Here is a 24,007-nt window from a genome sequence, read left to right on the forward strand (position 1 = left end):
AGAAGTTTGAGGTACCTCTATTTTTGTAATAGTTTATCCATTTTATCTTGAAAGAAAATAATCCATAATCTCTGGTGCATTGAGGGAATTAAATACCTTAAGGACACACAGTAAATTTTGTGGACTCGGATAATTCTTTTTTTTTCATCTTTATTGTTTTTGATTTGCTATTTTTAATACAAAAGACACCATAAATATTTCATATGATTATTTTATCCCATCTTTTATACAAAATAGTAATCCCACAATTTTATTATAAATAACTAAATAAAATATCTCAAAATTTAATATTAATTTTTTTTATCTCGAAACTATTATCTTTATCCCATGTATTGTGATGAAGAGTAAGTTGATGGTAAAGTAGGTGCATGTCCATGCAAATCCGGTGGACGCGGTGGATGAACTAATTTGCATTCGACACGTTGCACTTAACTTGTCTCCCACGCGTGTGGACTGTAATTTCCTTCGTTAACCACGACAAATACAATTTCCTCCAACGCTTGATGCTTGACACGTGTCACACAAGTCGTGGCATTGTCGTAAATAAATCCCACTTTCAGGGACAATGTTTCACTCCCTGCCATCTTCGTCTCTCTAAAACCCCAATTTGCTTTCTTTACAGAAACCCTTTTTTTCTCAGTGGGCGGCTATATAGAGCTTCTCTGTAGATTATTTTTCCGGCCGGCGATGGCATTGCTCAGCCGTATTAGAGCGGCATCGCAGTCACTTATTCGGAATGAATCTCTCCGGTCATACGGATCAGCTGCGGCTCAGCTAGCAGATTATGATTACGAATACGAAGAGTATCAGAACCGGAACTACTGTGTAATGGAGGAATCTGAGGGATCGGTTCCTCGAAGGGGAGTGCAGTGGGTGATCATGGGTGATCCTATGGCACAGAGACACGTGTATGCTCAATGGCTCTCGAAGCTTCTAGATGTCCCTCATATTTCCATGGGTTCACTCGTTCGTCAAGAGCTTCATCCTCGTTCTTCTCTCTACAAGCAGGTTTCAGTTTCTTCTGAATTTCTGTTTGTTTGAGCTTTGAATTTATCTGCTATGGAAAATGAAAAGAAAAATTGTTTCTTTTAGTTATTAGCTGGTCTTATTTTTGAAAAATTGTTAAATAATAGAAATAAATTAGCTTGAACAGAGGAATTGAATATCAAAAGATACATATAATTGATCCATGCTAGTTCAGAATTGAAGTATAATAGCTTGATTGAGCTGGTTTTATTTTTAGTTCTATTACTTCCTCTGTCAAAAATAAACTAGTGTCAAAACATTTAATTGTTGGCTCAATTAAATGATTGATCTCTGCTTTTAACTTATAGTTTACATAAGTAGAAACATTGCACTATACTACAACAACATACCCAGTGAAATCCACAAGTGTGGTCTGGGGAGGTTAGAGTGTATGCAGACCATACCCTACCGCTTCTTTTTGATTCAGCTGTCTTTTTTATGTCACTTCCAGTGAAGGTCGGGTATGTGCCCCTTACGAGGTAAGGAGACTGTTTTTGAAGGACCTTGGGTTGAGTATAACATATTTGAATAATGAAAAGGGGAAAATGACAGTGAAAAAACAAAGCAACTAGTAAGCAATTAGTAATTTGTCACGTATGTTATTTTTGACCTCTCAACTAGTAACTTATCTTTAAAATGGAACAAGGGAGCCAGTCTCAAAAAAATGGAATAAGGGAGTACTTTTTTTTTTTTTTTGGCTTAATAGTCTCGTGTTACTCTTTCTTTTCTTTTCATTTTTTTTACCCAATAATATCTTTCATTTTATGTATGTCGCAATGAAGATAGCAGATGCTGTCAACCAGGGAAAACTTGTCCCGGAAGAGGTTATATTTGGTTTATTGTCAGAGAGGCTAGAAGAAGGATATTGCAGTGGTGAAAGTGGATTCATCTTGGATGGGATTCCTCGATCAAAGACTCAAGCTGTAAGTATAGGCTCCCCATCCATGTCGGCTTCATTTAGTGACACTTTTTTCTTGTAACATGTGGATCCGTCCATTTTCATTTTGAACTATTTTTCCTTCAAGGGTTGAGACCAGCATCTAAAGTACATGCTTCACGTATTGATCCAGCATTATTTGTTTCATGGTAGTGTTAAATAGATAAATATCAATTTATGCTTTTTTTTCAGTTGTTTAGGTATTGTTCGAAATTTTGAATTAAATGTTATTAGTTTCAATATAAAATTGGTTTGTTGCCTGAAAAATCATAAATTTGAATGAGAAGACTCCGTGAAAGATTGTGGTATTCTACATCCTCAAAACCTAATTCTCTATTTTTAGATGGATAGTATTTGGGGCAGATTATTCACTTTATTGTGATCTGTATTGTCTCGGTTACAAGTTTAGTTTTCTCTCCACTAATTTTTCTTGAGCCAACAGTCTATCGGAAATAGTCTCTCAAACTCTGAAGTAGGGGTAAGGTTTGCCCTCCCCAAACCCCACTTTGTGGGATTACACTGGGTATGTTGTTGTTGTTGTCAACTTCTAGTGTTCTGGACAGAATAATACAAGAACTTGTTAATAATACGTCAAAAGTTAATTTTATTGTAATTCTCTCAGACTTTGATCAAAGAGGCCTGTTTATTTTCAAATGATTCATGTTGAACAGATGTTGGAAATTACATACCCTTCTGGTTTATCTGTGCAGGAGATCCTGGACAAAACTGTGGACATAGATTTAGTTCTGAATCTTAAATGTCCGGAGGATTTGGTGTCAAAGAAAGATAAAGGCACTGGGCTTTATCCACCACTAGAATTCCTCTGCAGGGGGGCTTCTGGAATTAGTACTAGTCGTCAGCCAGAGGGTGGTCATTTTAGGCCTTCAAGTATCATGGATGAGGTCTCGAGGAAGAACCTGCATGTGCATGCAGAGCAGGTACCTTTTGATGCTGTAAATTTTCCAGTTGCAAATACTCGAAAAAAATTTGATGTCGTAACTGGAGATGAATAGAATTGTAGGCTGCCTCTCTTTCAATGAATAGGACTATAGATTGCCCTTCTTAGCATTCTTGATGTGTATCAATACTAGTGCTTGCTGAATTAGACATGCAAATGTGCTGCTTCAAAATGTCATTTTAGGCCTTCAAGTATCTTGTTTGAGTAAAAATCAAATCAAAGATCTTTTGTTTGATAGCTATATATACTGAGTACCTGATTGCTAGTTGAACTAACCATGCTGAAATGGTTTATATGTCTATGCCATATTGTTCTGGAGCTTTTGGTACTCACTTGATCTTCTTCACGTAGTTTTACTTTTGTTTGTGCTGCTATGTGAAAAGCTACATGTTTCAAAACTGATGCATCCTGCAGTTGTGATGTATGTGAATTGTATATTCATTGTTGATCAATTTGTTTAAATATGCGGTTTGATTTTTCTTTCATTTAATAGCACTATAAAACTAATTGCATGATCTTGGATCAAAATTTTCTCAGCTAACATTTTGTTGCTAGGCAGCATGCTAAAGTTGATTGTACGAGTCAAAACTCATTATTTTCTCAGTTGGAACAAGAACATCAACTAATACATATCACCTTTCTGTCTTATTTAGGTCAACCCGCTAGAAGAATACTACAGGAAACAGAGAAAGCTCCTTGATTTTCAAGTGGCTGGAGGACCTGGAGAAACATGGCAAGGCCTTTTGGCTGCTTTGCATCTTCAGCACAGGAATGCAGTTGGTTCTACACAGTTGACTGCAGGATGCTGATCTGACTTTCTGATGATCTTCTTTCTTTTTTGCAAGCATAATAGGTATAGGAAATATGAGTGTAACAACTCTATTTTTTGGGTGGAAATACATGTGTTTTTGTTTTATTTTTGTTTAAAAGAGAGCACAATCTAGTTCTATCTGCAGAAGAGGTGTGAGCATTAGACAACCTTACATTATCCTCTCCATATGTAGATTTCTACGAAGTGCTTTTGTCGTGTAAAATTTCAAATCCATGTTTTCTTAGCTCGTGTTGTGGCAATTGTATCCATATGAATCTTGAGAGTATTGTGTTCTAAAAAATACTGTTGAAGAATAAATGGATAGAAGTTCTTATATACATGAGAGATGAGAAGGAATACAGCAATTGCCTTAGCTGCAAACATTTATTCACCGAAGTAAAGAAGAAGTGCGCTATATTCTTGCTTTACACATTTCTAGAGATCAAAATTATATTATTCACTGTTTATCCAAACCTCCCGAAGGAGTTGATACCTAACAGCATTTCCATTTCCGCTAGCTTTTGATATGCTACTTGATTTTACGAGAAGTGAAGTTGCAATGCCCTCAGAAATGATAAAGTTCAAATCCAGCTGGTCAAGTTCATCATCGCTTGTGTATGACTTCTTGAGCACTGAACTGCTTCGTCTCAGCTGAGAATGGCGACTAACGTCACCTAATAAACCATCAGCTGAAGGTGGCTTATAAGCTGTAGGAGCTGCTGTGCATGGGTAGCTCATGACAGAATCTTCTTCGTCATCAAAAGGATCCTAATCAGAGAAAATTGCACAAGAAAATCTGATTTACAAGTCTTGATTCATTGTATTGTAATAATACAAATGCTTAATTCATCAACTTTACTCCAAACTCTAGCATGGAAAATGAACAAAGTCAAAGAGATGATATGAGCTTACCTTGGAGTTAAGAGCTTCAAGTACAACTTCATGTATTGGATCAGGGCAAAACTCATCTGGGACAAAAACATTAAGAACCCTTCTTATTATGATCGGACCAAATGTGGGACAGACCTGAAGAGTAATGTTCGAGTACCATCATCAATATGGAGAAAGAAATATGAACAATTGAAAGCAAACAAAATAAACATGACACTTTTAAGGTTTTGAGATGAACCTCTTTCCTTATTGTCCTACTTAACAACATATCCTTTGGAAGCAACATAAGATCACTCAGTGCGTTAAGGAGATGGAAAGACTCGGAAGAGAAATCATATTCACTCCCATCATCTTCATTATCTGCTCTAGTTTCATCGTCTACTGAGTTGGAACCACCGCTGCCAACAAGTTCAGTGAGCCATCTGGACCAATTCCCTATCTGCAATCCATGTGACAAACATTTTTAACTTCATAAAAAGTAAGTTTGTTTCTTGAGGTAAAAAAGAAGAGAAGTGACAAAGGGCAATACTCTTGCTATTATGCATCAAGATTAGTAGTAGACTTACAATCATATATACATTAAAAACTCTAACTGGAAAAGTTCAACCATGACTCTCACCGCAATTTTCAGTTGTGCACCTGCCCCAAAGCTAGCTTTTCCAGCTGGAATGGGAAGCACCTTAGCATCACTAATGGGATCTGATATAGGATCTGAAGGCATCTGATCAGCAGACTCTCGAAGGATAGCATTGAATATAGCCACGTCCAATCTAGCCACACATTGTTCCATTATCTGGCTTTCATGAACGTTAATTAGCAGCAAGATGGACCAAGATCAAGACCATCAAAGTTTGATCCACATTAAACCCATTGAAAGAAAGAAAAAACTTGGGATATGTAGGAGATGCTGGTGTTTAAACATAACTACCTTTCCCAATTCAAAGAACGCCCGTAGTGGAAGTAAGTTCTGGTTGGAGGTCTATCTTACCAATTAATTGGTATATGAACAAACTACTATTTAATTAATTTATAAGTTTGCATGAGAAGTACTGCAAAGACAGGTAATCACATGTTATGATTGCCGAAAGGAGCTTGTACAATATGGAAGGAAAGGTGGTCAGACCATACCAATTTAGAGAGCAAATGCAAACAACCACATTCATGTCCTCCAGCTCGAACAGGGCAAATCCTTTCACAGGCATCTTTCAAGGCTTTCTTCCAAAGATCCAACGAAAAGTTTCCATGCTCTTCAGCACCTGAACTAGACGTCGTACTGCGAAATCTATTTATCTCTGGAACCATGTCATTACAGATTTCTGTTGCAGCACCAGACTGCATATATGGAATGAGCGTCTGAAAAATTAAAAAATGAATAAACCAGAGTTGAGTTAGTGGATAGGTAGTGATTCTTTAGGTTCAAAATCAATACATGACATCTTTAGGATTTATTTTGTGCCACTGTGCTTTAGGAGGTTGTACGGAGATAGAGAGAAAGAGGGAAGGAGATACCTGCCACCAAATAGATTCAATGATGCGGGAGAATATCCAAGCCTCAATTTTCTCAAGTGCTCTTATAAATGTAACAGGGTCCTCCCAATTGCCTAAACTATCACAATCGTCATTTGTGACATCATTGCTGGAGCAAGACTCCCACTTAAGTGGAGAAAATTTCTTCTTCTTGTCCTTGACAATAGCTTTTTCAGGCAAAGTATCAGCAGAAAAAGGTAACTGTTGCTGCCCATGGAATTTGGTTATAGTTGCTCTCAGCACCACTGAATTTGATAGCCAGAAAGTTAACCTGTGGTCAGACAAAATAAGTGAATCCGCATAAGGAAAACAAATAACTGTCTTGTGCATGCATCAACTTATTTCCACAAAACTTTAAACTGAGGGAAGTTAACATCTGTGCTTTGAAGGATCAGTCACTAGAGATTCATCCATTGGATTTAGGTCTCAGAGATAAGGCATCACAGTAAATATTGCTGGAGACTATTACAATTAAGAACTTTGGATAGAGTCCATGAGAGTGCTTCTATGTTTTCATATCAAAATCCTTTTAAACAGAAAAATTTGGTCCCCTAAGAAAAAAGTAGACTAATAAATAAAACGACTCTACAGGCACCTAGGTAGTAACTATAACTGCTTGTCTGAATGCAGATAGTACATCAGAAAGTTAGAACCTACTTGTTTGAATGCAGATAAAACATCAGAAAGTGAGGACTAAAAAGTACCTAGCAACATCATTTCCACATGTCTTTGCAACCAAATATATTCCAGATATAGCACTTTTAGCAGCACTTCCCCTATTAAATACAGAATTTTCTTTATAGGCATGTACATAGAACCTAGACAAGCGTCTAGCCGGAGCATGGACCTTATTCGCGGAACATCCATGCTCTGCAACAACTGAGTAAAGACCAACTTCAATAGCAGCAGATTCTCTCAATTCTTCTTCAAGTATCTTTACTCTTTGTTCCAGCTTATGGATTTTGCTTTCCAAAAGAATGTTTGTTGTATCCCTAGGACTCACTTTTTGATCTTTTCTTTCATTGCTTGAAAAACCTCTAGCACCTTTTGGAGTATCTTGCACTAGAAACTGATCACTTCCAACAGATCCATCCCTATTTGATTCTGGTGATGACCTGACTGACATCACCTGCTTTAATATCTCATTTTGGGGAGTACTACTCTTTGCTCCAGAACTGTCCCTGTAAGCAGGAACTGCATCAGTTTTCTTCAGGACAGGTTCTTGAGTATCCTCTTCAGGGTAGCAACTGACTGACTCATCCTTTTTGCATCTCCCTTTATTTTCCAAAATTTCTTTTTCGTGCTCTTTCTCTGGGTGTTTCTCTCCATTTTGAGGACCACATAGTTGACCATTTTCCCGATAATTCTTACTGTTTTCACCTTCAACAAAACCATTTTGAGTAACTGCATCTCTTGCATCATCACACAGCTCATTTAGTGATGCAGTTGAAGTGTGCTCTTCAATTTCATTGTCGGAGAAATTACTAACCGTGTTAACAAAGTTACTACTCTCATCTATGACATGTGGAATTGGACAGGCTTTTTCATCTGGATGAGCATCGATCAAGCCTTCCTCAGAGCTCTGCCGACTGGACATTTCACTACCATTTTCATCACTGGCCACTATTTGTTCCACACATTGTGCTTGTTTGTCCTGTTTGATTATCATGCAGGCATTCGAAGTATCCTCAGTTATATTATTCACATTAGATGTTGAATATTGAATGCTACTGCTACCACCAATTTTCTTTGAGATCCAAGCCAGATCAGAAGACAAATCAGTTGAGGGGTGTGACAAACTTCCTTGCAATCTTGAAGGAGATTTTGTTCCTTGCTTTTTGTCCATATTTCCAAGCCTTTTCTTATCATCTAGGACATTTTCATCTTTGTCTTGTCCAGGGCTACATTTTACTCCTGCAGATCTTTCCTGCAATTATGTGCCAGCTGGATATCAAACTAGCTAAGATTTTCATCACATTGGAAAAGCAACATAATACAACCAACCATTCATGTTAAAATGATGCAAACTTGTACAGATTGCATTTAATTTAAAATGCATGCCACGACAGTTTGGAAGTAACATACAAAAGGAATCCCATTCAGATATAAGTGATTCCACAGCAGAAGTTATTGATAACAAAGTAAGCATTATACCTCTCCTTGAGGTGGTGAGCCATAGTTTGAGCCGTTAGTTGAAGAAGAAACAGGCAATGATAAGTGAGAGGAAACATCATCATCAGTGTATGAAGCAAACTCAGCTTCCTCTGCATATTCTTCACTTAGTAATCTAGAAAGAGATCCATTTCGGTCCATTGATGCTTCTCTTTTTAAGCTGTCCCTCAAGGATGGCCTCACGCGACTCTTCTCACCTAGCTGAATTTTCAGGAAAAGAAGGGGCTGTGCTGAGTTCCTGTAAGTTCGCTTGTAGTTAATGGGGGGACATATGCTCAAACTCTCTCTAATAACACCATAATCTGCCAAGTCAAGGGTAGCAGTTCCTAAATGCTGACCTTTCACAGTCTTATCACGCCTGGGTTCATACAAGTGGAATTCAATGCAATTTTTTTGGAAAGTATCACCATCTCCACCTTTAAAGGAAGTTTCCCTTAGTAGTGTCACAGGAAGTCTAAAAGACTCATTGAATTCAATTCTTCCATCACCAATACCAGAACCAGTTCCCAACGATGGCACGACTTGGTTAGTAGATCCAGAGTGCTTATCACCATATTGCCATTCGATTAGAACAGCACGGGGTGTACTCAGTGACTGTGAGGGTGGCCAAGGTTTAATCCCCTTAATATGGATCAGATAATCAACTTGAACCGATGGGCTATTCCTAGTTCCAGTTTTCAATCCCAAAACCATGATTTCAGAAACAAAGATAAGGAATGGTCTTCAATTGGATGACATGAGCCTGCACATAATAAATAAAAAACACATCTTCAAGTTGTATGAAAGACCAAGATATTCCAAATTTAAAAGAAATTCTATCCTTGTTCCAACAACTCAACCTACTTTTCGGAGCAAAACTAAATGCCATCTAACATGTATACATTACAACGCCACCAAATAACATTCTCAAGTTAATCTGAACTTGAAGAATTAAATGATTTCAGAGACTTAGAAACCCGAGTTATTCGTTAACAGTCCTTATAATGTAATTGCACATGCTCTTGTGGATGCTTAAGTCAACTAACCTTATTTTTAAACACATTACTCAAGACTTCAAAAGGGAAAAAAAAAAAGGAATTTGTAGCAGGACAATAAAATCAATCCAAGAAAAGAAGAGCAAACAAAATATAGAAGGGTACAACACTTTGTCACCACAAAAAGCATAATGTACAGAGATTGAACAGCACAAGTAGTAGATTAGCAGACTCACAGAGGAAAATGAGAGTAACCCCATCTAGAATAAATCAAAAGCAAAGACTAAACAAACAGCTACATCACAAATTCACAATGTGGCATGAAGTAGTAGTAACTTACATTGAAGACTACACCAGAAATATCAAGATTTTCCCAGGGAAAATGAGAAACTTTGCACTTACATAGAACATTAAACCAGAAAATCAAATGAATGTAGCAAAAAGACAGGCCAAGATGGTACCTTTTTTTTCCCCACACATCAAAGGAATTAATGATTAACAACTGTTCATGAGCCTGTGAGAGATAAACATGAAAAGAAATACCCAAAAACCAGATGAGGGTGTTTGAGTGAGTGAGAAAAATGCAGAGAAAAAGAAAGTATTTTTCCAACAGGAATGAGTAATTAAAAATTTAGGAAACCCAAAGGACGAGGGAGGGGGTTGTCTTGTTCTTGAATACTTTACTCATTTGTGGTTTTTCCAACATTAAAATGTTTTTTTTACGTTTATCCAAAAGCAAAAGCCTGTACAAAATAAAATACTACTATATTTTATTTTGCTCCAAACAAGAACACATCTACTTGCTCGGTTGACAAGTCAAAATGAACGGAGACAGAAAATATAATGTCTACTAAGGTACCACTTGGCTTAAGTAATTTTTGAGGAAAACTTGATTTTTTTTTTTAGAAATTAGTGTTTGGCCATATAATTTGTTATTACTTGACAAATATCTCAAGTTCCCAAGTTCTAGAAAAAACTAAACTTGGAAACTTAAAAAGTTTTAAAAATTTTAAAATTACCCTAAATTTTTATATTTTATAAAAATATTCATCATTTATTGTCGAAAAAAGTTTGTTGGTAGAATGTGGAAGATTTTATAAAAAAAATACTTTGTTATTACCTCCTTTGAAAAAAATTAGTTTGAGTGACAAAATTGGAAAAAAAAGCAATTTATTTTTTGATTCGATTAATGTATTGTTCTTACCTATATTATTATTTTGTTGTTGTTGTTGACTGTTATCAATTGTGTTATAAAGTAATTTTTTTTTAATGGGAATCTTTCCCAAAATTTCCAACTAATACTAATATTATCAATTAATTAGAATGGTTGATTATTAGACCATGGTATTTGATTTGACAAATACATCATTATTGTATACTCTTTCATATATATAGCGCAATCAAATATGTTCATTATAAAATAATAACACAAACTTATGATATTTTTCATAATTTTTAAAACTTACATATATAAAATAATATTTTTTAAAATTTTATCAAAATTTAAAATATTTATGACTAAAGGCACAGTGAAACTTCACTCTAAATATATAGCAACGTACGGCCAAAAGACACTTAATTTTTTTATTTATTTTTTACCTATCTATGGTGTATCTTATTTTGAATAAATTGACTGTAAAGATGCGTCAGCCACTGATTGGAGAGACAAATGTGGACCTGGAATTAGAGATTCCAAATTGTTCGTCCGTGAATCTACTTTTTCTAAACCGTCTAACAACGTTACACGTATTTTGAATCACAAATTTCAATTTATTTATTTTTTTGGAGAAAATACTATGAGTTTGGTGTTTTTGATGCATTTAAGCCGAAGGTTTATCGGAAATAATTTTTCTACTTCCTTGAAATAATAGTAAAATCTGTGTTTCCTAAATTCACTTGGTAAAATTTCACTAAATATATTATTGTTATTGTACTGTGAGTTTGATGTTTATTTGCTCAATCTTATTGCTCCTTATATGTTTGGGTTCATTTGTACTAGTACCATCTTTGAAGGTAATATTAAAAAAACAAATTGTAACAAATGATCAAATTGTTCACTTTCAAATAGTAATCTTAAGATCTCGTTTGTCCATATAATTTTTTTCAAAATAGCATTTGATTAAATATTTGACTAATTTTTTGAAAAAAAATATTCTGATGATGAATTTTCAAGTTTAAAAAAGTGACTCTGCAATCCACGATGCGAATTTAATCAAACTTCAATACACACTCCAAATACTGAGTAAAAAAATATAATAATAAAGATAATGTGCGTTTAATGAATGCAAAAGAGAAAGCAATGACTATTGTTGCCTTTCTTTTTATATCAAAATCATTTTAATTTGTACTACTACCTATTACGCTCCACTAGAAATAAAGCCAACTAAATTATTATAATTGCAACACGTAAGGCAAAAGGCTAAACTATTTTGTTTTAATTTATTTGACTCATAAAAAGTTTGAAAAAGATTTTTTTTAATGAGAACTTCACAAATTTGTCATCTCAGACGTCACATGATTATAAAATTATTAAAATTTACAATCTTAAACATGTCATAATCATCATAACATTTGTGTGACTTTAAAATTAAAGCCAAATCCAGTGTCATTAGCCTCAAATTTTCAAATATTCTTGGCAAATTATTTTTGGGTAAAATTTTGATGAAATTTCACCATGCATTTAGCCACAAATTTTTCCAAAAATATTTGATTGTTTCAAAAAATAATATTTTATACCCGTTTGTTCTAAAAATTATTTAAAATACCACAAGTTTGTGTTATCATTTTATAATGAACATGTTCCGTTAAAAAAAAACCTTATAACATAATTAATAACAATCAACAACAACAAAATAACAATATGGGCAAGAACAATACATTAATCAAATTTAAAAAATAATATTTTTTTTCTCAATCTTGTCACTAAAAAATAAATAGAGATGTTATTTAATGGTGTTGATTGACCACGTTAATAGAGTAAGTTGATATATAAAATATTAGTTGAAATTATAAATAATAGATGTTTTTATATAATATAAAAAATTTAAAACTTCCTAAATATTAGAACTTGACCCAAGTTCTAATTTTTTCTAGAAGATATTTGCCAAGTAATGACAAATTATATGCAAAACTAGTTCTAAGTTTTTTTCAAATTTTTCCCAGGGCCAAACTACCGTAGGTACATCCACTAAGATTTTCAAATAATGGATGCAAATGTGGCAAAAGTATTTCGTGAACTTTACTTTAACTATATAAAATAATATGGCTCAAGTTCCCCCTACATAGCTTTACATCCATCACTATCAAAAATATATTCCTAGTACTAGTATTTATCAACTTGAAATGTGCCACTTTCTTATGCCCATAGCTTTTTCTACTTTGTTATACTGTGGCAAGTTAACAGTAAGCACTAGTTTTTTTTTTGCTCTTTTTGACCCAAAAAAAGAAGAAGAAAGAAGCTATTGTTCTTATTGGTCACACATTTATAGGGAAAGTGACTGGTTTCATTGAATATGATGTAAAGCAAGGAAAGTAACTGGTTTACTTTTAGTTTTTTTTTTCTTCCTATTTAGCATTTGAATAATAACTACAGATTATTCACCAACATTTATTAGTAACACTAACAGCTAGCATGACAGGAGTGTAAAAACCCGTTTGGATTGACTTTAAGTTAATTTTGACTAACAGCTAGCATGACAGAAATGTAAAAGCCCGTTTGGATTGATTTTAAATTGATTTTGACCAACTTAAAATTCCTTTTTAGCTTTTGAACGTGTTTGCCTAATGTTAACTTTAAGCCATAAAATTCTTAAAGTCAGTCAAAAATGAAAAGTTAGGATTTCTAACTTTTTTTTTCTAAGTACTTAAAGCCATTTTGTTTGACCATGAAAATTACTTTTATATCCTTTATATTTTAACTAAATTCCCAAACTACCCTTTTTATTCTTTTAACCCTAAAATTCAAACTCTTATTTTCAACATAAACACTTTTATCCAAACACTCAACTGCTTATTTATAAAAATAACTTTCAGCACTTCAAAGTTCTAAAAACATTTAATACATAAAAGTTACTTTTTTTAAGCCCATCCAAACGGCTCTAATAAATTAAACATGTGGAGAGTTCATTTTCCAGATATGCAACTCCCCTTTGAAAGACAGTTTCGTGTTCGAGCTGTGTCACTGGCTGCATATTAAAGTTGCTCCTTGCCATGAAGTTAAACGATTTCGCGGACCACAAACTGCAGGAAATGAGTGCTAGGATTGAGATGGAATTAGCAATCAGCATAAGGTAATGTGCAAAATTACACATGGAAAGCAGAACTTGTACTCAAATTGGAAAAAATAAATAGAAAATGAGGAGGAAACGGAATGTTGTTTCAGCTATAACAAGATGAGATCATTAAAATGTAGAAAAACTAACAGAGAAAGAATGGGAGAGATGTAGTGTTACCTACAAGAGAAAATAGATTTCAGCTATGGTTATTGGTGTCAGCTGAAGCGGCTTCAAGATATGATATAACAAGATCTGCTGCATTGCATCCAGAAGATAATGCTTTGCCAACTGACAATCCCCCCTTGTGGTTACCTAGCATGGCAGAACTCATGTCAAAGTTAAGCAGCAATAATTTCTTAACTGGGATTTAAGTCGGTGGAAACTCAACTCAGCTTCCGCTTTCTTGCCAAGCAAATCAATGCTAAGTAGGCATATGCTAGGCTAAAGAATTCTACGAGTATATTTGGCTTTGAATCACACAGAGGCAATCTCAAACATAAGAATACAATATTTACTAAGTTAAAGGTTACTTGATACATGGCCTATAGTAGAGTATGTTGTCAACCTTACTCGTTGAATAGAAGCTGCATCTAAGGGAAGAAAAACGGAAGATGCTATTTCAAGTAAAGAAAATTGAAATATTACCTGCATAGAATAATCCAGGAAGGTTTTTCTCCATTTTGTCGATTGCGTCTAGGACTGAATCATAGTTATGCCCGTACAGTGGAAATGCTTTACTCCAGTATACATGACTACAAGTAAAGAAATAACCAGCTTTTCAAAATCTCAAACTTTTAAACTGGAGCCTGCAGACTCTTGAATTAGATCAGCTATATACTAGGAATTCACGTACTTCACATATGTTGGCTCTCCCTCAGCACCCAACAACTGTTTAAGGTCAGAAGTTACTATCTCTTTCAGTTCAGTCCTGTGAATACAAGAATTTAACAATTTTACTTGACTGGAAAAGTCAACAGCAACATCATCATTAAGTATAATAGGACAAAGTAAAGGACACTGCAATCAAATTGAAATTATAGAAACCTCGAGGCTTTCGCGAGTTCTCTATTTCGGCTTCCACCAACAAATGTAGTATAGAGATGGACATTGTTGGGTGCCCGATCTGGAAACATCATAGAAGAGAAGAGGGTGCCTGTGTTGCAGTGCAGAAGTAATAAGGGCACAGCAGTTTCCAGCTATCTACACTTATTAACATAATACCTAAGCATTACCTAGTGTCTTCAGACCATGTTTTTGCGCATTGGAGGGTACAAGCACTCCAAAACCCTCAAGGGGATGCTTTACACTCTCCCTCTTATATGTGGTTATAACAACAGATAGTGGTACATAATCAACCTGCACATTGTATGCTCAGCTAGACGGCAACAGTGCCAATGAGCATAACAGTTCATACACATATACACAGTACAGAACATATAGCTTCAGACTTGACCCTTCATATAATAACTCTTCACAAGATACACTGACGGAAAATAGGGGTCCAGGTAGATATAGTGTTAGTGCACCTTTCTCCTCTTGGAAATGAGACGGACTTACTTTGCAAGTTCACTTTTCAAAGAATTAGCTGAGGAAATGAGTGCAATACCATGTGGAAAGACATTTTCATTTGCTGACATGAGGTTATTCTACAAACCAAGAATGCCTATACTATATAGTTAACACCAAATGGCCACAGAAGCACAAACCTCAGGAATAAAGTTGAGCAGAAATGGATTTCCTCTCTTAGCAATCTTCATACTCTTAACGTCACAGAGAGGGGCCTAATTTACATAAGCATAGTCAATATCGGCAACAGTTAACATATGCACAGGACTCAGGTATTCATGAGTCCATCATTAAAGAATTGAACAGTCACATGATGAGACTGAGATTGAATGAAGCTAGCTGTATCAAAGCAAATACAAGTAATCAATCATTCCAGTGTCTCACCGTCATAATTACAGCATCAAATGATTCTTCTTCTGCTTGCCGCTTGTGTGGTGAGGCAGAAAAAATTGACCAGCTATCTATCGCAGAGTCCCCACTACAGCTACAAGATAATTCCAGAACTCTAGAGTTTAGCCTAAGTTCATCTTCTTTGAGATCATTGCATATTGCGTCAGTAAGTGTCTGCAAAGCATTTGGATGAGATAACACTAGGATGAAAGATGAATAACATAAATCACAGGATCGAGTTTCTATAAGACGTAAGGGATGCCAATAGTCGACTGTGCATTTATCTATCTCTCACTTAAAGAGATATAATCTATCATTAAGAATTTAAGAATAATATTTTTCACGAGAAAAGATAAAGAGAATGAAACTTAAATGTAAGAAATCACCCAGACAATGACAAGTTAAACAAGTCAGATCTAGTGCGTGAAGTTCATGCTGAAATTTTAGACAAGTCATCCGTGGAATCAAATAGATGGATGACCCTGAAATGATACATGATGCATAAAAGATGTGGTTGTAATGATTTAAATTTTCTGCCCTTTACATTCAATGCATGAAGAAAAAGAGAACAAAGTATACTTACTTGCATTCCGCCCAAAAATGAAAAGGACCCCCGCTGGCGCTTCTTACTTACTGAAGTCTTGGGTGGCCCTTGTTTCTTTTCTTTTATAGGTGATAACTTGGATCGAATTGCCCCAACAATGACTGAGCCAAACCTAGCAAGTATTGACACCAAATTCCATAAGAGTGCTATTTGGATGATTATTTATTATTATATTTTTGCAAGGAGTTTGCTCAACAAATTGCATCCTCTATCAACAAGAAGATTTTTACAGTAGCACCTCTGCGACTGTAGGACAAGGAAGCAAGGAGAATGATTGCCAACCCATGTGATGGCGGAAATTTGGACGTACATACCTTTTCTCTAAATTCCACAACTCTGGAAATGAATGGTGCATCTGTGTCAGAGGGAAAGAAAACAATGAATGAAATTGGAGTCATAACCAGAATGACGTTTAGATAACAAGTCATTTCCTAAATCTATGGCTCATGAAATATACTTACTACACACCAAGTTTACATTGCACTCCCCCATTTTACCCTTTTTACTTAAATGTAAGAGAAATTGTGTAACTACACAATGACATATTGACCCCATTATCTTATCCTCTCTGATGTTTGTGTCCAAAAATTATAGGACGGACAAACAAGCGATATAGATGAATACTCACAGAAAGTGAGTCAGGATCACCACCACATGTTCCAGCAACAAAAGGGTCAATTAGATAGTCAACAACCTAGCAGGTAACAAATAAACATATGTATGTTAGGTATTTAATTAAAGTTATTATATACAGCAAGATTTTCTTTTGTAATGGAATATCAGAAGATTCGAGGAGCATAGAGGCAAAGTGAATCAAAGGTGAGCAAAGACCTCCTTTCCAAAATGACGCTGGAAGAATCCACCAACACTGCATATAATATGGATAAGTATCACAACCATGTCAATTAAACTTACCCTTATGATTTATTTGGCAGTCGAAAAGCCACTAGATTGGCTATGTGCAAGAGCATGCGAGTCTGATGCAGCTAATAATAAAATCACCATAAGAATGTAGATTATGGAACAGACATGTCCATGCAGACACTATAGTGGTAATTGCTGTTATAAGCAACATGAAGAGGCCAGATTTGAGACGGAGGAAATAAAAGAAACCACATGGAAAATACTAGCTCGGGTATAATATCTTGTACCTTTCGTGTTCTTCAGACACCTTTGTAAGCTTTTTATTCTTCCATAAAAGTGGCTCTAAAAGAATCTGAAGCTGCAGTTATTAAGCTACCTTATAAGACAATATTCTTGAAAATTAACCATCACTGCTCACAAAAGGATAGAATAAATGAGATATAAGATAAACAGGAATCTAAATATGGTAAATATATTTTTATCAAGGTCTTCACTACACTATCCACTGTTAATAATCACTTCAAGCCTGATGTCATGACACACATAGAATTCAAGTTGTTCTGGCTTTTGATCTAAGTTCTGGTGGTCCTTTGACTCATCAAAAAACTATAGACAATATTTGAACTCCAAAAGAACAATTTCCAAGGTTGTCTCCTAAGTCGTAACTTCAGAAACCAATATATTTGGAATATGATACTATATCCAGAAGTAGCATGTCTAAATCACTTAGACTGACCACATTGTTCACTGATATTTGGGTCTACCTGTCAAAAATTCACCTAATTGGATAAACCATTTTTCGAGATGAAATGTATTTCAAGATATCATTCTCAAAAGAAAAAAAAAACATTTCAAGATATCATTCTCAAAAGAAAAAAAAAACATTTCAAGATATTTTCAAAATTAAAGCCCTAAGTGTATTTGCCTCAAAAAACTGTTGATTGGTAGAAATGATCACCTAAATGTACATAGGCAAATTGCCAATTACAATTATTAAGCTTCTGCAGGCAATTTACCATGTATTTATCTTGAAACCACTATAAACACTGATTTTTTTTAAAACAGCAAGAAATTGCATTTTACAGACAGTTCTGAAAGGATCTGTAAGAAGCTATATATATATATATATATATATATATATAACTTAATACAAGAAGTAAATTTTGGTGCACGACTCTCGGTAAGCTATGGTAATAATAAACTCATGATTCAAACTTCAAACAGGTTGACAACAAGACTTGAAGATATGAGATTGCAATCCAGTTTGAACTTTGATGTTTCACAGACACTTTCCAAAGGAGCAAGTTGGAAAACGCAACGTAAATTTAGCAAAATCTGTATCTAAATTAGGAAGGTCGGATGATCCTCACATACCTTTGATCCAGTGGAAAGAAAATTACTTTTGATCAGGTCAATTGGGTTTGAAGGTATCTGAAATTAAAAACCTAGCTTAGAACATGATTAATCACAAAACTCCAAAAGCACCATGTCGGGAGAATACAAGTAAAGCTGAGCACTTGAGCAGTGCAGAGAAACATGCAAGTTAATAAGCTTGCCATGGACAAAACTAACCAGAGTAGGAGTACCATTTCTGGCAATGTAACGCTTGTTCTGTGAAAGTGGCTGCAGAGTGAAAGCGTGGAAAGCAGTTTTCAGGTATATTCAAATTTAGCCCCAAATAGAATCTGAGCTTAAAGTCTAAAGTCACTCTAATGCTTATCCCATAGGAAAAAAATGAACCAAAAGCTTCTTTCAAAGGCTATGACACATAGTTAAAGCAGTAACCCTTACAAATTGTTGCTTTTCTCGGAGTCCAAGCGAATCAAGCAAAAATGTGACATCACCTTCACTTTCAGTCTGCATAAGGTCAAAATATACTTGTTTACTAGTTTATCCAAATTGGAAACAACAATCAAAATTCAAAAGGAAAATTAGGAATTAACAGACCATAGTATTTGCTCCTTCATCCCATATTAGCCCATCTTGTGTCACGCTTCGTAACTTCCCTCCAGCTCTCCCTTCTGCTTCAAACACTGTGACATTCAAGCCCTGAATTTTCAACTTGTATGCTGCAGCAAGCCCACTTGAATATTAAATAAGTTAGTGGCATCAACTTAAAAAGTAAAAAGGATCACAACTGAAATGAAAATTGAACCCTTAAAGAGTTTACTAGCAAAATGCTTCAACAGCAGCATCATTATAAGTTAGTTGGATTGGAATTTTTTGCTATCATGGACAAGAAAATTGCAAAATTACGTAAAGTTTAACTGATATGATAAAACAATTGTGTAAAATAAAGATACCTGACGCCAGCACCAATGACTGCAACTCTCTTGGGACAATCTACAGAAAAAAATTGCGTCAATTTAGGTTGGGATATACATATATATAGTAGAATTGCAGAAAATTATATGGGGATAAAGAAGATTACTTTGTTTATCTTCTCCGGCAGATGGAGCCATATCCTCCCTCACCGGAACCCTAAACAGCAACTTTTGGGGAAAACTGAAATGCCCAGCAGACTCCCTTTTGGGCCAACACGTGAAGTCAAATGCCTTATAACACAATGTTCAACATTATTAGTTACATTCAGAATTATTCACACTATTAAAACACTCATCTATTTAACGAATTTATATACATTCTCGATTTATCGCATAATATAGCAAGCAATATCAAACTCTTATATGAGCATGGAGATCTGAATAAAAAAATTGAGAGAAGTCTTAAATCACTATTAAACTTGGCGAAAATTTTTACGGTGTACTTCGCTCATATTGTAAGATCGATGGGGTATTTAAGTTCATTTAGTCAAGTATAACGATATTGTTAAGACTATCCGTAATTCATGAACGAAACTAATAATTCACGTCAAATTTAAAAGTGTTTTCAATACTTATTCCTTATATCCATATAATCATTTAATTTAAAAATTTTCTATTATAAAATTACTCAACTAAATTTATCATAACCCTCTTAACATTTTGGGTTTGAGAAACAATACTCCGTTTACATTTTGAATGTGATAATAAACACCCTTGATGTTAAATCAATTGTTAGAAATGAGTTGGATTATTGCATATATTTTTAAAATGTAAAAAAGGGTTTCAATTAAAATGAATTTTAATATGTACACTTTTAAATAATTAAAAAAAAATTAAGCAACAATATCCTATAAATACTCAATTCCGTCTTGTTTAATGATGTGTGTATTGTTTGAATATGTTACTCCTAATTCTTATTTGTTGTTGACTTGTGTAGAATTAGTTTTGTCAACTTCTGGTTGCACTAAAAAATAAACTCGCTTTCTGTGCTAAACTAACAGGAAACAGGGTAAAAACCCCACTCTTATGCAATAGCTCATAAATCACACAGGAGAGGTAACCTACACTAGACAAGCCTGCTGCAATGAGCACGACTCAAAAGGCAAATTCCTTACTTTTGCTGGCAAGGGGATTCGAACTTGAGACCTCTAACATGATAACTTATCTTCCCCAGTTTCAAATGAGGAAGCTAATGGACTACTTGCAAGATTTATCAATTCATGTTCTGTGAAGCAAATACAATTGACACCTGAAAAGTGTGTTAGCTGTGTATTACTTAGCAAAGTGCTATAAAACTGGTATGTCTGTCCTTGCACGAACGCAGTGATCTCCGTTGTTGCTACATTAAAACCTTTTCTGGCAAGAATGCCAACTATTTGTCCTTGAATCATATGAAACAATTCATCTTTGAATTGGAGAATCCTGGATTGAAATAATGTACAAGAAAAAACACTTGATAGGATCTTGGTTACAACTTAGATCCTGTTAAATGAATCCTTTTTAATTCTTTTCTCAATATCTTCCCCGATGGACTTTTTGGTATGGAGCTAACAAATGCCACCCGCCTTATCTTCTTATATGGAGCAACCTGCAACAAAATATATAGACAATTATGTTGTGGACAAGCACACCGATTCTTTCTTAGTTAGTTTGTGCCTTTATCCAATGCATTTCACTTTCATACATGACATTTCTGAGCTAAAATAGTAGTCAAATTATTAGTCCCTTCCTTTCAATTGAACTATCTTGTTTTTCTTTTTAGTCAGTGTCAAAAAGAGTGCGTCTTTCTATATTTGGTAACTCTCTAACTTCAACATTCTACCTGCCTTGTTTAAGACTGCAAGCTTCAAAAAAATATTTGTGTCTAGTCAACTAAAACACTTAAATTATAACGGAGGGAGTAGATTTTTATAATGGAGAACGAGAAATAGCTGCAAGCAAATAGTCAAAGGAAGCACCTGTTTTGAAATAAAATCAATCACTTGTTCTTTGACAAGAGAACTTCGGGGACGTCTCACAACAAACGCCATGGGCAATTGACCAGCTTCTTCATCAGGATATCTGCCACAATTTGTTTATAAAGATTCATCAACATTCATTTCTTGTAGTATACAAATGGTATGTCTTAGCTTAGTTGTATGAAAACGGAAATGCAAAATCTTACGGTATGACAGCAGCATCTACTATTTCAGGGTGAGATTGAAGAAGTTGTTCTAGTTCAGCAGGAGCAACCTGAAAATCAAGAATGAATAAGTAGGGATTTCCAATGTAAGATTCCTACGAACTTAACAGGTTACAAATTCAGGTAGTAATGGAACCTGGTATCCCTTATATTTGATTAGCTCCTTCAGCCTGTCTACAACAAAAAGGTACCCATGATGATCAATATAACAAAGATCACCAGTCCTCAACCACCCACCTGGCATCAGAGTTTCAGAAGTGTTCTTTGGATCATCGAAGTAACCTGAAAAAATATTACAATGTTGTTAACAATGAATTATGCCTCAATTTCAAACAAGTTGAAGTCGAGCTTTCTGTTAAACATCATTCAGTCTTGTAATTGAAGTTACCTTGCATAATGGTTGGACCTTTAATCCAGAGCTCTCCTTGCTCACCAGGAGGCAGAACAATCCCAGTGTCTGCATCTACAATTTTTGCTTCACTATTTGCCAGTAGCCTTCCAACAGAACCCCGACGAAGCATTTCTTCAGTAGTTGCAGCCCGAAATGCTGCTCCGGCTGTTTCAGTTAGTCCATATCCCTCAAATTCAAGACTCAAGTTCAGTTCCATGTTAGGAGAAACAATTCCTTAGATTAGCCAGAAACTGGTTTACATAAATCAGTTAAATATGAAGTAGTCCGCCCTGTTAACCTCACAGTTCATGATCTTTATATGTGGATCACAGACACTCATCATGAGTTTGGACCCTGTTGTGGACAAAAATCTTGGTTTTTACGTGAAGAAGGGTAAAAATATGGATTCGTTATTCATTGTTCCTGAACCGTGCGACACTGGCTCTCAAGTGTTTCTCGGATATTCCTTAGCTTAGCCAGATACTGGTTTATATCAATCAAGTCCGGCTCAAGGCTTCAGTCTAGTGTTAATGACGCAACTTGTGATGTGTAGATTAGACCCATTTCACGGAATTCTAACTACACGACTGATAAAAAAAACCGTATTTAAGTGGAGAAGAATAAATAAACAAGTTCATTATCCACTAAGTTTTGATCCGCGGATTATTGACTCTCGGAAATTTCTCGACTATTAAAAAGTTATCAACTTTCCCCTCAGTGCTACACTGTATGAATCCTGTGTCATTTATGTCTATTCATTGTCATTGTCATTTCATTTCAAGACTAGATAATTTATCTTATATACTCCTACATTGAAGTTCTGGAAGAATTTCACACAATATAAAGTCGATTATGTATATATATATATATATATATATATTAGACATTGAATCCCATTAACTTATTCGCGTATTTTTACTTACTTGAAATAATATGATATTTGGAAACCTGTCTCCAAATGCTTGCATCACGTCTTTCCCAAGTGGAGCTCCGCCACTGCCAACTGCTTCCAATGAACTCAAATCATAGCCATGAGTAACACTTCCTTTAGCCATCGCCACCACAACCGGCGGAGCCACCACTAATTGAGTCACCTTGAAATCCTCTACCGTCTTCAACATTTTCTTCAAATCAAATCTCTCCATGACCACAACAGTCTCAGTTAAAGTTACCGATTTCAAAATGTAGTGAAAACCAAATACATGAAACAACGGCACCGTATACAACATCACCGCCGGCGAATTCCTCTCCGGTCTCTGAGCATGGTAATTTGCAATACTTGCTATAAAATTCTGTTGAGTCAGCTTTACTCCTTTTACGTCCCCTGTAGTCCCTGACGAATACATAATTGCCGCCAAATCCGATTGATTCACTTCCACTGTTTCGAATTTCAAATATCCCGTGTTCGTGTTGGTCATCATTGATTCGAACTCCGGGGAATCGATTAGAACAGCTGGATGTTTCAATTTCGGAAGCTTCTGAAAGTTTCTCGATGTGGCAAATGCGATTACAGGTTTCGTTAACTTAATCTGTCGCAAAAGCTCAGATTCTGTGCTGAGTGGATTAGCAGGAGAGATAACAATACCGAGGGAGAGAAGAGAAAAGTATAGAATCGGAATGTGAGTTGAATTCGGAGAAAGAACAAAAGCGACGTCGTTTTTGGAAAGACGGAGTGTATTCTGAATGGAAGAAGCTAAGGAAACAACACGTTGCCGGAAATCGGAGAAGGAAATGCGGCGGCCGGTGGATGAGTCGATAAAAGCGGTGGATTTTAGCCATGGTGAAGTGTTCTGTTGAAGAGATAGTGCGTAAGAAGCAGCGGAAAGAGGAGAAGATTCTGGAGGAAGTAGGAGTGGTGGTCGGAGACTCTGGAAAGTTTTGGTTTTCGAAGAGAATCCGCTATTTAGGTCGACGGAAGATGATGAACTTGAGCTGTCCATGGAAGGAAAGTAGTTGCACTACGGCAGCTCCGGCGATTACACGGCGGAGACACCTTTGTCGGAGTCGGAAGACAGAGAGTCCAACAAAATTAGTGGTCGTTACAGACTTAACTTCAGCCGTGTGCAATTTCAGATAGGACTCTACGATGTGACTGTTATATCCTAAACGATTTAGT

General features: G+C 35.4%; 4 protein-coding genes across 9 annotated transcripts; 1 reads left to right on the plus strand and 3 right to left on the minus strand.

Annotated features, from left to right (window-relative positions):
• The first annotated feature begins 598 nt into the window (after window positions 1-598).
• LOC129893943 (probable adenylate kinase 7, mitochondrial) lies at window positions 599-3,976 on the plus strand. The gene is made up of 4 exons (XM_055969391.1): window positions 599-1,008; window positions 1,809-1,949; window positions 2,674-2,901; window positions 3,575-3,976. The coding sequence occupies exons 1-4, from the start codon at window positions 688-690 to the stop codon at window positions 3,728-3,730; spliced, it is 846 nt and encodes a 281-aa protein (XP_055825366.1). The 5' UTR covers window positions 599-687; the 3' UTR covers window positions 3,731-3,976.
• Window positions 3,977-4,079: 103 nt separating this feature from the next.
• LOC129893941 (uncharacterized) lies at window positions 4,080-10,092 on the minus strand. The gene is made up of 9 exons (XM_055969384.1): window positions 9,758-10,092; window positions 8,305-9,064; window positions 6,855-8,077; window positions 6,133-6,421; window positions 5,752-5,976; window positions 5,243-5,416; window positions 4,862-5,062; window positions 4,645-4,758; window positions 4,080-4,500 (listed from the first exon to the last, which is right to left on the minus strand). The coding sequence occupies exons 2-9, from the start codon at window positions 9,013-9,015 to the stop codon at window positions 4,186-4,188; spliced, it is 3,252 nt and encodes a 1,083-aa protein (XP_055825359.1). The 5' UTR covers window positions 9,016-9,064; window positions 9,758-10,092; the 3' UTR covers window positions 4,080-4,185.
• A 3,207-nt stretch (window positions 10,093-13,299) lies between these two features.
• Window positions 13,300-19,548, minus strand: LOC129893942 (protoporphyrinogen oxidase, mitochondrial). 6 transcript variants are annotated; one of them, XM_055969387.1, is made up of 19 exons: window positions 19,426-19,548; window positions 19,298-19,337; window positions 18,942-19,077; window positions 18,786-18,851; window positions 18,567-18,617; window positions 18,369-18,425; window positions 17,282-17,352; window positions 16,962-16,998; window positions 16,759-16,824; window positions 16,445-16,485; window positions 16,110-16,242; window positions 15,521-15,700; window positions 15,277-15,351; window positions 14,803-14,926; window positions 14,615-14,723; window positions 14,424-14,498; window positions 14,216-14,322; window positions 13,752-13,882; window positions 13,300-13,551 (listed from the first exon to the last, which is right to left on the minus strand). In XM_055969387.1, exons 1-18 carry the CDS (start codon window positions 19,454-19,456, stop codon window positions 13,767-13,769), a joined length of 1,515 nt encoding a protein of 504 aa, XP_055825362.1. In that variant the 5' UTR covers window positions 19,457-19,548; the 3' UTR covers window positions 13,300-13,551; window positions 13,752-13,766. The 6 variants fall into 6 exon arrangements, with proteins under 6 accessions (XP_055825362.1, XP_055825363.1, XP_055825361.1 ...); XM_055969388.1 differs by having other exon boundaries at window positions 13,748-13,882; XM_055969386.1 differs by having other exon boundaries at window positions 13,302-13,535.
• A 1,012-nt stretch (window positions 19,549-20,560) lies between these two features.
• On the minus strand, window positions 20,561-23,979 carry LOC129895553 (4-coumarate--CoA ligase-like 9). The gene is made up of 6 exons (XM_055971280.1): window positions 22,815-23,979; window positions 21,889-22,078; window positions 21,637-21,782; window positions 21,483-21,550; window positions 21,277-21,379; window positions 20,561-20,906 (listed from the first exon to the last, which is right to left on the minus strand). Exons 1-6 carry the CDS (start codon window positions 23,829-23,831, stop codon window positions 20,787-20,789), a joined length of 1,644 nt encoding a protein of 547 aa, XP_055827255.1. The 5' UTR covers window positions 23,832-23,979; the 3' UTR covers window positions 20,561-20,786.
• Between the last annotated feature and the right edge of the window lie 28 nt (window positions 23,980-24,007).

Source organism: Solanum dulcamara, chromosome 7 (assembly GCF_947179165.1).
Source record: "Solanum dulcamara chromosome 7, daSolDulc1.2, whole genome shotgun sequence".
In the NCBI taxonomy this organism is placed as follows: Eukaryota; Viridiplantae; Streptophyta; class Magnoliopsida; order Solanales; family Solanaceae; genus Solanum; species Solanum dulcamara.